This window comes from Hyla sarda, chromosome 4 (genome assembly GCF_029499605.1).
Source record: "Hyla sarda isolate aHylSar1 chromosome 4, aHylSar1.hap1, whole genome shotgun sequence".
Taxonomy (NCBI): Eukaryota; Metazoa; Chordata; class Amphibia; order Anura; family Hylidae; genus Hyla; species Hyla sarda.
Genome location: NC_079192.1, coordinates 378,227,010 through 378,242,440, shown reverse-complemented (window position 1 = coordinate 378,242,440; position 15,431 = coordinate 378,227,010). Strand labels below are relative to the sequence as shown.

The 15,431-nt window shown below is 42.7% G+C and overlaps 1 protein-coding gene across 3 annotated transcripts in view; it reads left to right on the top strand.

Annotated features, from left to right (window-relative positions):
• Nucleotides 1–15,431, top strand: part of LOC130267313 (proton-coupled amino acid transporter 1-like) — a 99,961-nt gene that overhangs the window by 65,237 nt on the left and 19,293 nt on the right. For 2 of the 3 annotated variants that reach the window (XM_056516853.1, XM_056516854.1), the window contains exons 9-10: nucleotides 1,592–1,758; nucleotides 6,620–6,789. In XM_056516853.1, the coding sequence (XP_056372828.1) occupies nucleotides 1,592–1,758; nucleotides 6,620–6,789 (337 nt within the window). Of the gene's footprint in view, nucleotides 1–1,591; nucleotides 1,759–6,619; nucleotides 6,790–8,122; nucleotides 8,144–15,431 lie in introns of those variants that run through there. The other variant, XM_056516855.1, reaches the window with a different exon arrangement.

Genomic DNA, 15,431 nt, shown 5'->3' with positions numbered 1-15,431 from the left:
AGCTTTAAAGGGGTAAAGAATATATAGCATACAACAGTACATAATATAAAAAATATATACGGGGAGATTTATCAAAACCTGTCCAGAGAAAAAGTTGCTGAGTTGCCCATAGCAACCAATCAGATCGCTTCTTTCATTTTTAAAAGTCCTCTGAAAAATGAAAGGCGCAATCTGATTGGTTGCTATTTGCAACTCAGCAACTTTGCCCCTGGACAGGTTTTGATAAATCTCCCCCCTATCCTGGGGATAAAGAATAACAAACTTATCAGTGGGGCCTGAATGATGGGACCACCAGTGATCCCGACAACTGGGACAAAGTTGTCCCCGGAAAGACAGAGCACAGCTCACATGCAGTCACCAATGTGCATCATTTATTGTGGGGACTATTTTTTCCTGGTACCCCCTATCCTGTAGATAACGGATAACCTCTTGGGTTAGGATTACCCTTTACCCCTATACACATTAAAGATGTATGCCCGACCCAGAGATTCAACCAGACCCTATGATCATCTTATATGTATAAGAACCTTGTGACTGTCATCCCAGAGATGATGTAGGAAGCTACCGCAAACTACTTACCCCTTCTCACCCCTTACTCTCCCGACTGTAGGAGGTGAATTCTGTAGAAAGTCTATGAAACCCAACTTCTGCAGCGAGGAAAATGAAGGGAAAGAAGTGCTTAGCTGAGCGCTTCTCCCTACTTGTTCTTGAGATTGATGGGTTTTCAGCGACCATATCCCATAAGATATCTGTGACACGTCCAAAGATTTTCTTTTTTAATTAAAAGCAGTGACACTTTTTTTTTTTTTACTGCATAATGGCCTATTCTCCACGTGTGGTCGGACACTCACCCCCAGTTTCATCAGTCGTTCAGAGTGCTGTTGACCAAGCTTTACATTGAATGTATCAGGTGAATATCCCCATTTCTTATTGTTTTGCCTTTTATACATTCCATCTAACCTTACACCAGGGAGAATCTCGTCTTATTAGAAATGAAAGACATTTGCTCCTTGTCTATTTAGTTTGACACAGTAATGTTATGACCATTTATCTCTGGACAGGACTAATAATTGTGGGTGAGATAGGTTAATGCCTCAGATCACAAGATGAGAATTCCCAGGTCTGTACTGAATGTATAGGGTGTTAGGGTGCCCCTCCAGGCATTACAGGCCTAAACATATACAGGCATTTAGTGATCTGTACAACAAAGCTAATTGTATGTTAATAACCCCAATCCCAAAATTAGGGGTCAGTGGCCCTGGAGCAGACAACTGACAGCCCAACAAGACTTTTTTTTTTTTTTTTTTTGCTGTACAGTAATATATGACCAATATTGTATAATTTAATGCAAGTTTTGATCATATCAGAACATTCAGTGAATTTATGGGATCATTTATTCTTGCTAAATAATTGATATATCAATCACAATGATTTTCCATCACGTGTAGCTACTTTAGTCATTGATTGACATAAAGAGCTTCTTTTCTTATCGAGTTTCAGCAGTTGCTGAGTTATGGGGTAAGTCACCCCTGTGCTGCAGTAGCATTAAACACTAAGGTTATTTTTATGCGTTTTTCTTTTACTTTTTTAGGTCTTACCCTTGGAGAATAAGATGAAGATCCCTCATCAGTTTCCAGTTGTGTTGTACGTTGGTATGGGATTTGTAACCATTCTCTACATCAGCATGGGGACGCTTGGTTATTTGCGATTTGGCCCAGAAATCATGCCCAGCATAACTCTGAATTTGCCCAATTGTTGGTAAGTGTTTCTACACTGCTGCTTGGTTCAATTTTGAATACAAATATTGAGAAAGTAAAGATCACTAAAGATACCTTGCATAGTAAAAGGTTATTCCAGTCACACAAAGTGATGCCATATATTGCAAGAATGTGCCGTCCTTTAATGGTATGTTCACACTGCGGAATTCCCGCAGAATTCCGTGAGTGGAATTCCGCAAGTGAAATTCCGTACAGTGAACGTAAGCATCTGTGTGAATGGGTCTTCCGCGAGACCTGTTCACACTGCGGAATTTCAGCAGGGGACAATTCCGCCGGTGAAATTGTTCCGCGCAAAGAAAGAAGATGTTTATTCTTTGCACGGAAGTCCGCGAGCACTGCATAGCCGTCAATGGTGACGGCGCAGTGCCGCGCAGTCCTACCTCCGGCTGCCAGGCTGAATCTCCGCTTGCTGAATTCCGCGAGCGGAGATTCAGCTACAAATCCATAGTGTGAACATACCCTAAGGCTCCTCAATACGGGCCGATTATTGGGTATGCCCATGCTAGTTGGTTAAGCCCATGCCCATGGTAGTTTATTGGCTAATCGAATCTTTTCTGCAGCCATTTAAATTATCGTTCTCAGGCACACATTGCCCTGTGTAAACAGGTGATGTGTGTCCGACACTGATGTAATAAGGGTTTGATTGAGCCGTGTGAAGGCTAGTGATCATCAAGATCACCGCTCGCTATTGTTCCTTTATTGGCTGATATTAAAATGTTCATCTCCCAAGACCCCCATGGGCTGGCTCTCTATAGGAAGGCCTCCCTGCATTAATAGGTAGGAGGTCTGTTGACTAGCAGGGTCAGCTACTTAGGCAAACATAAGTGGGCCAGTATCTAGGCTCACTATTTATATTCTTACTGTTTATCTACTACACATTGTTTATGTTCATTTTATTTGTATCCTTAATGAAAGCTATGTTTTATGATATCTGTGGACCTCCCTTTATACTATAAAATTAGTTACACAGATCCCCACATCTACCTATACTCACTTATACCACTGTACATATTAGCTACCTATCTTGGCCAACCGCTGTTTTTCTCAATCCTTACATGCACATGCATGCTCCGCTCAGCTGAGTGTGCTTGTGTTCTTAATTATTTTAATTTATCTGCCTAAGAACTTAAAGAAGATGTCCAGTGCTAAGACATTTATCCTCTATCCGCAGGATAGGGGATAAATGTCTGATCGCAGATAGGGTTGCCACCCAGCCGGTATTTTACCGACAGAGCCGGTATTTTCATCTTCCTGCCGGTAAATTTGTATGTAAAATATCGTCCTGGACACAATCAGATTAGCCCAAGGACTGACTGGTCATGCACTGCCCAAGGGTCCCGGATAGAGACGGTGCCCAATACCAGCATGTTCCTTTTTTTTAACACTTACTAGGCATGGCTGCTACAAGGCAGCAAGACATCAGTTACCTGGCACCAAAGAGGAGCGCGGAGGAAAAATTCTCTGCCTCTTCCCTCTCTGCTGTGATCTCCATTCTCATTCTGAGTCGGCTCATTTGCATAATTTATTCATTGCATTTCCTGCACTCCAGCACACAGACTCTCAGTGTGTGACTCCTCCACTGTGCTGTGATCCCCCTCCCCTCTGTATTACACATATCCCCCTATACCTGGACCCAATATATGCAGAGATCGGCAGCTTCTTGTGTAGAGAATGCAGCAGCTCCTCCCCTACATGTGAGAAGAAGCAGAATGGGCAAGTCCGGTCACACTGTAGCAAGTCTGAGTGTACAAAGATGGGAAAGGGTGGTCATGTGTTCTGCTATAACCCCCAATATCTATCCTGCTGTACTCTCCCATATGTGTCCTGCTGTAAAAATGGATGGGCACCTGCGCACGGACCTGCCTGTCCCTCTTCCTGCTTTAAACCAGATAATTAGAGTAAAACAGAATGTTCAGCGGTACGGTTTAAAATCTTCAATGCCGAAGCTTTATTCATGAGACACCATGGTTCATGAGAGACAAACAGCAAACAGACACGGATACACGAACTTCTAACATGTTGAAACTTTGGAAAAAATAACATTGGATCCATCATACTACTGGGCGACATACGATGTGTTCGCTCTGTACCCTTCCATACCATGGGATTTAGGGGTGCTGGCACTCTAACGACATCCTGAACAGTTTAGCAGATATTCCCCTGGTATGAGGTTGTTTATTGTTGTAGCAACAACATTTTTATTACATCATAATATTTTTATGTTTGATGGCGAATACTACCTTCAGACCAGGCGAGCATCCATGGGTTCAAAATATTTTCCATCTTTTGCTAACCTGTTCATTATCTTTTGGGAGCTACAGTACCTCTTTATGTCCAACCTACCTGTTTTTTCATTCAATCCATTGGGTTGGACAGTATATAGATGATCTTATTATATGGAAGCGTACAGAGCAAAAGTTCATCGCATTCGTTAATTATATAAACAATAATAATAATCTGAATTTGAAATTCACATTTCATTTTGATAAAACATGTGTTAACTTTTTTATCAAAGGGCTGTGATTATTATTGTTTCTCCCTATGGAAAAGAGACAGCTACTAATTCCACTGTTTTGGCCTCCTCTTGTCATTCCCGTCACGTCGTGAACAATATCCCTATGGGGAGCTATGTAGACTTAAAAGAAACTGCTCTGAGGACCAGACGTTTCAGGATCAGTCAAAGCAATTAGCAACATGCCTTAAAGGGGTACTCCGCTGCTCATCGTTCGGAAAAAACTGTTCCGAACGCTGGAGCCGGAGAATAAAGGGGTACTCCGGTGGAAAACTTTTTTTTTTTTTTTAATCAACTGGTGCCAGAAAGTTAAACAGATTTGTAAATTACTTCTATTAAAAAAATCTTTCTCCCTCCAGTACTTATTAGCGACTGTATATTACAGAGAAAGTTATTTCCTTTTGTTTTTGGATTTCTTTTTTTTTTTTTTCTGTCCACAGACAGCTCTCTGCTGACACCTCTGTCTGTATCAGGAATTGTCCATAGGTTTGCTATGGGGATTTGCTCCTGTTCTGGACAGTTTTCAATACAGACAGAGGTGTCACCAGAGAGCACAGTGGACAGCAAAAAAAGAAATCTAAAAAGAGAAGAACTTTCTCTGTAGTATGTAGCAACTAATACTGGAAGGATAAAGATTTTTTAATAGAAGTAATTTACAAATCTGTTTAACTTTCTGGCACCAAATGTTTTCCACTGGAGTTCCCCCTTAAATCAAAGACTTGATTTTATTATGACATATTGAACGCTATTTACATAATGCAATTGTATATAGGATCATTTTCTCTCCCCCCCCCCCCCCCCCCCCCTTGTGTAGCAATGAGTTATATTTGTATTGTTTATTCTGGAGGAGTTACGTAGGATTTATGTTGTTTAACTTATTTATATGGACATAACATTGTAACCTATTCGACACGCCTGTGCTGTGGGGTTAACTGGTTAATGAAACACGTCATAGATATGAGGCGGGGTTTAGTAGTATTTTAAGCGATGTTGTCTTGTATTAAATTACTCTATGATTAAACGCATTGAGCGTGAAATGCGTTAGAGGTTTGCGTATCTATGTCTGTTTGCTGTTGGAACCATTGTGCCTCATGAATAAAGCTGCATCATTGGGACATTCTGTTTTACTTTAATATCCTGCAGAAAGGGAATAATTTTCTTAGCACTCGATATCTTCTTCTTTAAAGTGTACCTGTCACCAAATTAAACTTTTATTTTTTTAAACAATTGTTTATTTTTGTTTTTTAATATTTCAACACACATTACAAACATGTAATTGAGAAAGACAAAAAATGCAGTGTAAATTTCAGAACAAAGACTGTAACACATTTCTACAGGTAAGTTACTTTGCAATATGTATGGTTACATGTCCGTTCAATTACAAATTAAATTTTTAATATATTATTCCTTATGTAATTATAAGACTCTTTGCAATTTACTTGCTGTCAAAATTCTCAACCTTTTATATGTTTTTAATGTGATTGAAAAAAAGGCCACTAGGAGGCTCTGTTCTGTTCCCTGCGCAAGTCAAACGGTTAGTTTGGTCTCCTCCAGGCCTGGCAGGAGACCAAACTCAGGAAGAGCATGCAGGGCATGGCAACACACAGCTCTCACAGGCTTCAGTGACGTCACGCCTGCTGAGGAACACCCACATTCTCCTGCCGGGAGCTCACACAATGTGAGCAAGGGGAAAGGTGTGATACAGAGCTTTTAAAGCTGTAGCGAGGGAACATGATCTGAGTTAGTCTAGAAAATTTGGTTTGATGACAGGAACTCTTTTTAAGGATTAGACAGGTTAATATCCAATAGCATGATCCTTATTTCCTCCAACATCTGCAGTGGCTGGGGGTAAGCATATACGTTAGATGTTTGGCCAGCTTTAAAAATGCTTCAGCAGACTATAGATTGCAGCTCACTGTAATTTTTACTAATACCATAAGGAATTTGAAGTCACTATACCCAATATGTGGCTATATTAATTTACTTATAAAATGTTACTTTTTTTTACAGATTGTTGACCTCTGACTCTATTTCAGTGTATCTACAATCTCAAAGCTCTGTGGTTTTGTATCTACAGCTCTATGTACCTCTATGGTAACAGACTACGAACAAATAAGGATTGGACTGCACAGGTTGAGTTTATAGTCTATTACCATGATGGCACATAGATCTTCACTGAAGCTGTAGACACACAATTTCAGGTGTCCATTGAAGCTTACGTGTCAATGGTTGGTATAATGTCAGTGATACTGTCAAGACCAAGATGTGAACAAAAAAAGCTCTGAATGCTGCGCAGTGATGGTCATCATCTCGGTTGTCTCTTTTGCAGGCTGTATCAGTCGGTGAAGTTGCTGTACTCTTTTGGAATATTCATCTCCTTCGCATTACAGTTCTATGTGGCGGCAGAAATCATAGTCCCCTCAGCCACCTCTCGAGTGGATGAACGTTGGGTGCTATCGGTTGATCTTTCTGTGAGGGCAGCTCTAGTTTGTATCACATGTAAGTTTGGCTTTTGTTTTGGTCTAGCAGTAATATCAATTTGAAGGTGCAGTAACAAGTTAATTGATGTCATATGAAGCAAGGTAGCAGCTCTTGTTTAAGGATGGCCATTCAATGGAATGGTTGTGTGTAACACCACATGAGCAGACAATGGCAGCTTCCCGCACTTTGATCTGCAGTTTGTGTGGGAAGTTTAGGAAGGCATTAGTTGTCCTTAGGGAGATAATCTTGTGGTGGGCAATGCTACCTGGAGATAAGAAAAAAAAAGTATGCAAATTCCTTCTTCAGGAGGAGGTAAACTGTTTCTTGAAATAAGCACAAACAACGATCACATGCACTCACCACGACAATGGTGTCTATACGTCCGGGGCACCGGGAGGACATTGGGCTGGAAGCGAAGCGCTCAGAGGCGTAGCCTCTGAGCGCTTCACTTCCAGCCCGATGTACTTCCTGGTGCCCCGGACCTCTGGATGTATAGACACCATTGTCGTGGTGAGTGCATGCTATCGTTCTTTGTGCTTTTTTCATTGTTACTACAGCTTTTTTGCATGCACCCCGCAGGTGTCAACTATTTCACAGGATTCCTAGCAACTTCCATTTATGCATCCCTCCAGTGTCAGTAGAACATGATGTTGTGCTCTCCTCTTCATTCCCCTACTCTGTTGCAAACTGTTTCTTCCACCTATAGAGAACTACTCCGTAAGTCAAACCTGACTAGGGATATTAGCCAAACCAGAGTTTTCTCCAAAAGAACAAGACAGCTGTTTTAGGGTTCTTGCCCCTCATCCGTACAGAACAGGGTGCTGGTTGCTTACCACTGACTGATTTTCCCACAACAGTGGAAATACTGTATTATGTGCATTCGTTTAAATAAAGGGGTATTCTATTATCAGAAAATTGTATTTAATACTATCACCACAAGACATGATTGTCTCAGAGCTTTATTGTCTCAGAGCTTTAGCTCCACCCCCTGATTAATGTCACCACCTGTGACCAGCCCCTACAGTCTTCATCAACATCTCTCCTAGGGAAGCATGAGGGTTGTTTACAGCATGCTGCCTTGTGCTTAGCATTGCCACAGGCAGAGGAGCAGACAGGGAATGAATACAGCTGGTTCTGCAGAGAAACTGGCAGAAGTACTGAGCAATGCATTTGGAAATTGTAGTGCTGGGCACTGCCTAACCAAGAAGTATTGTTTGTGACATGGTAGGGGAGATGACTACAGGGTAAATGTTTAATGCTTCTGCAGCATGTCTATCTTTTACCTGATGTCAGAATACCCCTTTAAATGGTTTGAATACCTTGACAAACAGAGTTCATTCATTGCATTAAGGAAGTATGGAGCTGCATCAAGCAACAGCCTGAATATCAATAGTAAACAGCAAGTCAAGGATCAGCAAGGTCAGGGAATGACCTCTTTTGTATTATGACCTCACTATATTATACTGTAGAAAAGCTTTACATTTTAATGTGTCTTCTGAAATGCTTTAAAAGCTATAAACAAGCCTTTATTCTACTACTGTATATGTTCCTTTCTCTGTCTTGCAATACTTTGTTCTTTCCCCTCAGAACTAGAGATATAATGCTTCACTGTTCCCATTTGGCTACGACTTTCTTGGCTGCCTCCTGACTTTATTCTTCCTTAGCTTTTCCAGACTTCATAGCATCAGGCTCACCCTAGTTTACCATATAAGCTTTCAGCATGTTAGACTAAACCTATAAGCACCCATCAAAAGCGTTCATGCAGAAGCAGAGAAAGATATTTGACAGGTCAACCCCTTTTCAGTGGAGTGAAGTAATATTTTACATCTTTTGTGCTTTGCGTGAGAGATGACTCCAATTGCCGCTGCCATCTAACTATTTTGTATACTAGGCTTAAAGGGGTACTCCGCTGCTCAGCATTTGGAACAAACTGTTCCGAACGTTGGAGCCGGCACTGGGAGCTCGTGACGTCATAGCCCCGCCACCTCATGGCTTCACATCCCACCCCCTCAATGCAAGTCTACGGGAGGGGGCTTGACGGCCGTCACGCTCCCTCCCATAGACTTGCATTGAGGGGGCGGGGCGTGGCATCATGAGGGGCCGGAGCTATGACGTCATGAGCTCCAGCGTTCGGGACAGTTTGTTCCAAACGCCAAGCAGCGGAGTACCCCTTTAACCCTTATGTTCTATATGAGCCATGACACTAGAGTCCTTTTTATGTGAAGACTACTTGTCTGCTTTCTTGACCATTTAATATTATGGGAGCCGCCAGGACCTGTTATTTTTTAACGGGAGTAGCGGGAGAAAAAGACTGCTCTTGCAGTAATTTTTCTCCCGCTATTTCCCCAGGCTCCTCCGATGGCTGCCACACTGCCATGTGATAACGGTGGTGTGAAAGTAGCCTAAGATAGCAATTCTGGAGCATCTTTCACTCCAGCTATGTTTTGCCGTTCCTCTGTTATACATCCAGGAAATGTATACATTATTAAATAGATAACTGGGCACTAGATTCTCCCAATGCTGTTTCGGTACGTACCCTATCGACAATATGAAACTGGTCTTTTCATTTCTTATAGCACAGCTCGGGTCTACACTTTCCACCACTTATTGGGGATTTACATAATACATCTTTTTAAGAGATGGAGCCATAGGATATCATTGACTGCTTACTGCCAGCGGCATTTTACTGATACCTCTAGTAGGGATCGACCGATTATCAGTATGGTCGATATTATCGGCCGATAATCACGATTTTGGGCATTATCGGTATCAGCAATTGCCTTGCCGATAAGCCGATAATGCCCCGCACAGCGAAAGTCCCCCCCGACCCGCCGCACCGCGTCGCACCCCCCACCGCCCTGGCCCCATTGCCTCCCCCATCCCCGGATTTATAATTACCTGTTCCCGGACCCACGCTACATCTTGCTCCTGCTGCGTCCTGCGTTACGCTGTGCGCAATGACGAGTGACGTGACGTGCGCGACATGACGTCACCGTCAGTGCGCACAGTGACAGTTCAGGAGGACGCCACCGGAGCCAGATGTGGAGTGGACCCCGGGAACAGGTAATTATAAAACCGGGGATGGGGGAGGCAATGGGGCCGGTGCGGCGGGTCGGGGGAGCGGTGGCGGTGATGGTGATAGGTCTCAGGACCCCCGGACAGGCAGGGGGAGAGAAGCGGGTGGTGGCGGCGGCCTATGGCACCGCAAAAGCCAATGCAGTGCATTGATTTAAAGCGCCCGCTTTAAATCAATGATCTGCAGCGGTGTTGCGGGGGGATAAATAGCCGATAACTTATACCGGAATATCGGTATAAGTTATCGGCTATCGGCCCTAAAAAAACGATATCGGTCGATCCCTAACCTCTAGTCAGCAGATGCCCTTTAAGGAGGTTTTCTAATTTGGATATTTTCTGCAGAGTGTTTTCATGCTCAGACCTCCAGCGATCATCTGTGAGGGAACCTAGCAGTAACTGTTCAGTTTCCCTGCAGCGCCACCACAGGAGAAGTTAAGTAGTACGCATTACCTGTTTATATCATTGGCTTGCTAGAGTAATACAGGATAGAACAGGTCCTCCAGAGCGAGGCAGTCTTTGTAGCTTTGTAACACTGGTGGTCTTGAAAAGGGAGACACCTTTTAACTCAGAATTAAGTTCTATTGACTTATATGTTATGTGACAATGAGATATAAACCAATATTAATAGGTTAAACCTAAATGATGACACTACTGTATTCCTATGACCCCGACCCAGCAAGAAAATAAGTGCATGTTAATATGTAGGTAGCAAAAAGAAAGGCATCCAATTAATTATGTATTACAAACAAGAACGAAGAACACACATAAAAATATTTAAAATTCTGGTTGGAAAAAAACAACCTACCCCCTAGACACAAGATCCCACTATGGACAATGAATAGTATATCTAATAGCAGCCAGGTCTGAGCATAATTATTATACTTGAAAAACACATTAATGACACGTGCAAAAGGCATCACAAAATCCCAGAGAAAATATATGTTAAATTTAAAAAGTGCTATAAGTTAAAGGGGTATTCCATGCCAAAACTTTTCTTTATATATCAACTGGCTCCGGAAAGTTAAACAGATTTGTAAATTACTTCTATTAAAAAATCTTAATCCTTCCAATAGTTATTAGCTTCTGAAGTTGAGTTGTTGTTTTCTGTCTAACTGCTCTCTGATGACTCACGTCCCGGGAGCTGTCCAGCTCCTATGGGGATATTCTCCCATCATGCACAGCTCCCAGGACGTGACATCATTATTCAGCAGTTAGACAGAAAACTTCAGAAGCTAATAACTATTGGAAGGATTAAGATTTTTTAATAGAAGTAATTTACAAATCTGTTTAACTTTCCGGAGCCAGTTGATATATAAAAAAAAAGTTTTTGCCTGGAATACCCCGTTAACCCTTGTTGGACATAATTACTGTTTTGCATCATTGTAAATTTACCCATTAATGTTAGTATCCTTCTTCCTGCCAAATTGCCAAGTGTATGGGCTAAGTTCCTTACAGCAGGGACAATATATTGGAATCATTCAGAAAAAAAAACACCCTGTGACAAACCCCACCCACAGTAAGCCACACCCATAATAAAGCCACACCCATATTTCTGGCACACCAAGTGACTTTGATTGTTTTTTTTTTTTGACACAGCACTACCAAAAGGTTGCTTATCCCTGGCTTAGGGAGTGGATCAGAATATTACCGTATTTTTCGTCATATAAGACGCTCCGGCATATAAGACGCACCCAATTTTAAAGAATAAAAATCCAGAAAATAAAGATTCTGAACCAAATACAATGTAAAGTATAGGACAGTGATCTTCAACCTGCGGACCTTCAGATGTTGCAAAACTACAACTCCCAGCATGCCCGGACAGCCAACGGCTGTCCGGGCATGCTGGGAGTTGTAGTTTTGCAACAACTGGAGGTCTGCAGGTTGAAGACCACTGGTATTGGAGGTAGTACTCACGTGTCCCCGCCTCTCCGGACCCATCACCGCTCGTCACTGCTGCCCTGGATGTCGCCCTCCACCGCTGTAGCCAATTCGCCGGGGTGTCCCCGTTGCTCTGGAACGTCTATGCGGCCCGGTATCCTCGCTCTCCGTCGCCGCCATCACGTCGATACGCACGCCGCTCCTATTGGATGACGGGACGGCGTGCGTGACGACGAAGGAGAGTGCCGGCCATGCAGGGGATCCCGGCATGGAGCAGACACCGAGGAGGCAGGTATGGTCCCTCCAGGTGTCCTGTAAGCCGTTCAGAACGCTGCGATTTCACCGCGGGGGTCCCGAACAGCCCGACTGAGCAGCGGGGTTAGTGTCACTTTCGCTTCAGACGCGGTGATCAGCTTTTATCGCCGCGTCTGAAGGGTTAATACAGGGCATCACCACGATCGGTGATGTCCTGTATTAGCCGCAGGTCCCGGCCGTTGATGGCCGCAGGGACCGCCACGATAGGACAGGGTTTTAATGTGTATTTGCCGTATAAGACGCACCAACTCCCCCCCCCCCCCCCCCCGTTTGTGTTATACGGCGAAAAATACAGTATATAAGAAATTTTCAGTATGCAAGCTTTTCATTGTTATGCCTGTAGTAAAACGCAATAAATTGTTCAGAGGATTATTAGCAAAAGTATCCTGGTTATGTGCTCCTATTTCTGTTCTATTCAAGTATAATACTGCACAATATAGATATAAACCAAGAAGAAAGAACAACATATCATCTAGTCCGTCGTATGTTGTTGTTTTATTTTGGATTTCATATCTATATTGTATAACTATTGTAAGACACTTTTTAATTAGTTGCGCTTGACTGTACGCATAGCAATGAAAAGTTTCCATACCAGAGGACCCAAAACGCGTCAGATATTGTCTGCCATGGACGTATAACTGCTTTTAATAACATTTTGTAAAGAATAAGTGATTTTACTGATATCCGTGCCAGAGTTTATCCTGTTTTGCTTGCCTTCTATAGCATGAGAATAAACCTTGATACACCACAGTGGGTTAACATGACCTAAAATACACAGCTTTTCCCTGTAGCTCTTCAGGTATTGTATATTCATAGAGTGACAAGTGCTGTGTTTAGATAATGGAGAAGACACATATGAAACGCTTTCTGACTGATGCACTAGAGCTGGAGATTCCCATGGGAGTTTCTGTCGAATTAATGGAAATCTGCTTCACTGTAGAGGAGGCATGGTACCACTTAGCTCTTTCCTCTTTCCTTTCCTGGAGGGGCACAGGTCGTGGCTGTATCCTCCGGTCCATTGTTCTTATTCATTACCTGGTCCATAAGATAAAAACGTCTCTTTTTTTTGAAGCTGTACCAAATTAGCAATTCAGTGCGGAGATGAGATTTCTCTAAATATCTTTTCATTTATGGAAACTTTTTTATTTCTCCTCTGGCATACATTATAATTTGGGGTATTCTAACCGTATACTTAGGATCCATAGTCACCACTGGGGTCAGCACTAGAGATGAGCGAACTTACAGTAAATTCGATTCGTCACAAACTTCTCGGCTCAGCAGTTGATACCTTATCCTGCGTAAATTAGTTCAGCCTTCAGGTGCTCCGGTGGGCTGGAAAAGGTGGATACATTCCTAGGAAAGAGTCTCCTAGGACTGTATCCACCTTTTCCAGCCCACCGGAGCACCGGAAAGCTGAACTAATTTATGCAGGAAAAGTTATCAACTCCCGAGCCGAGAAGTTCATGACGAATCAAATTTACTGTAAGTTCGCTCCTCTCTAGTCAGCACCTATCAAGCATGCTTAGTGGGGTCTTATGTACCCCAGATTGCATTAAAAGAAACGGGGGACAGTCATGGGGTGTCTGTTTTTTCCATAAAAAATAAAAATAAATGATACTAATAAATGATCTATCCTGTTCCACAAAAGCTCCTATTCCAGCAACTTCTGGTCCTTCTGCTTGATTCCTCTGTTTGCTACTTCTACGATGAGCCTTCTCAGTAGGACCTGCCCGCTCAGCCAATCACTGGCTCTAGTGGTGTCCTGCCTTATTCAGTGATTGGCTGAGTGGGAAGGTCCTACTGAGAAGACTTTTATGTAGGAAGCAGTAAGCAGGGGACCAAATCTTGCTGGACTAGGAGCCTCAGGAGACCAGTATAGGCAAGTGTTAATTCTTATTTATTTTTTACCACAGTGAAATATGAATACACAGTAGATGTACAATACATTTGCAAAGTGTTCACTAAAAATGAAATTAAAGTTTCCCCATTAATTTGCACTCAATCCTCCATAATGACAAAGTGAGAATAGAATGTCAGAATGTCAAATTTATTGAAAAGGAAAAACTAAAATCTTTCGTTGACATAAGTATTCTGACCCTTTACTACTTTGTTGAAGCACCTTTGCCAAAGATTACAGCCTCCAGTCTTCTTGGGGATGAGGCTATAAGGTGTACACAACTGGATTTTGGGATTTTCTGCCATTCCTCTATGCAGATCCTCTCAAGTTCTGTCAGGTTGGATGTGGGCTGCAAGTGGAAGCCGTTTTCAGGTCTCCAGACATGTAAGGACATTTACGGATTTGTCCCACTTTTGTGTTGTTTTGGCCATGTTCTTAGGACAGGGTTGTGGCTAGGGCAGCAGGGAGAAGGTGGGGCCCAGGTTTCTTGCTTTACAGTGTGCTCAGCCTATTACCGGCCGAGGTGAGACATCACTGCGACCGGCGATACGCTGAGCGCAGTATAATTCACTGTCCCCAGGAAGCAGGAAGAAGACCATCACTGGAGGACCGGGACACCAATATCAGCGCAACATGGGGAACGTCGGAAGGTGAGTTAAAGTTTTTTTTTTTTTTTTGCAGCCCGGGTACAGAGGAAATGGAATAATTTTCAGTACAGTTCTCCTTTTAAGTTTGCTGTGGAAAATGAATCATGGTAAAAACCCCTTCAAGTGCCTAAAGTCTGTTTACATAGTTCATAAGGTTGAAAAAAGACCACCAAGTTCAACCTGTATCCCTAATGAGCCCCTACTGAGTTGATCCAGAGGAAGGCAAAAACCCCTCATACTAGAGGTATAAATTCCTTCCCGACTCCAAATATGGCATCAGAATAAATCCCTGGATCAATGTTCTGTCCCTATAAATCTAGTATACATAACCAGCGATATTCTAATTCTCCAAAAATGCATCCAGACCCCTTTTGAATTCTTTTACAGAGTTCACCATGACCACCTCCTCTGGCAGAGAGTTCTATAGTCTCACTGCTATTACAGTAAAGAACCCCCGTCTGTGCTGGTGTAGAAACCTTCTTTCCTCTAAACGTAGAGGATGCCCCCTTGTTATAGACACAGTCCTGGGTATGAATAGATCATGGGAGAGTTCTCTATACTGTCCCCTGATATATTTATACATAGTTATTAGGTCGCCCCTTAAGCCTTCTTTTTTCTAAACTAAATAACCCCAATTCTGATAATCTTTCTGGGTACTGTAGTCCTCCCATTCCTCGTATTACCCTGGTTGCCCATCTTTGAACCCTCTCCAGCTCCACTATCTTTCTTGTACACTGGTGCCCAGTACTGTACACAGTATTCTATGTGTGGTCTGACTAGTGATTTGTACAGTGGTAGAATTATTTCCTTGTCGTGGGCATCTATGCCCCTATTGATGCACCCTATGG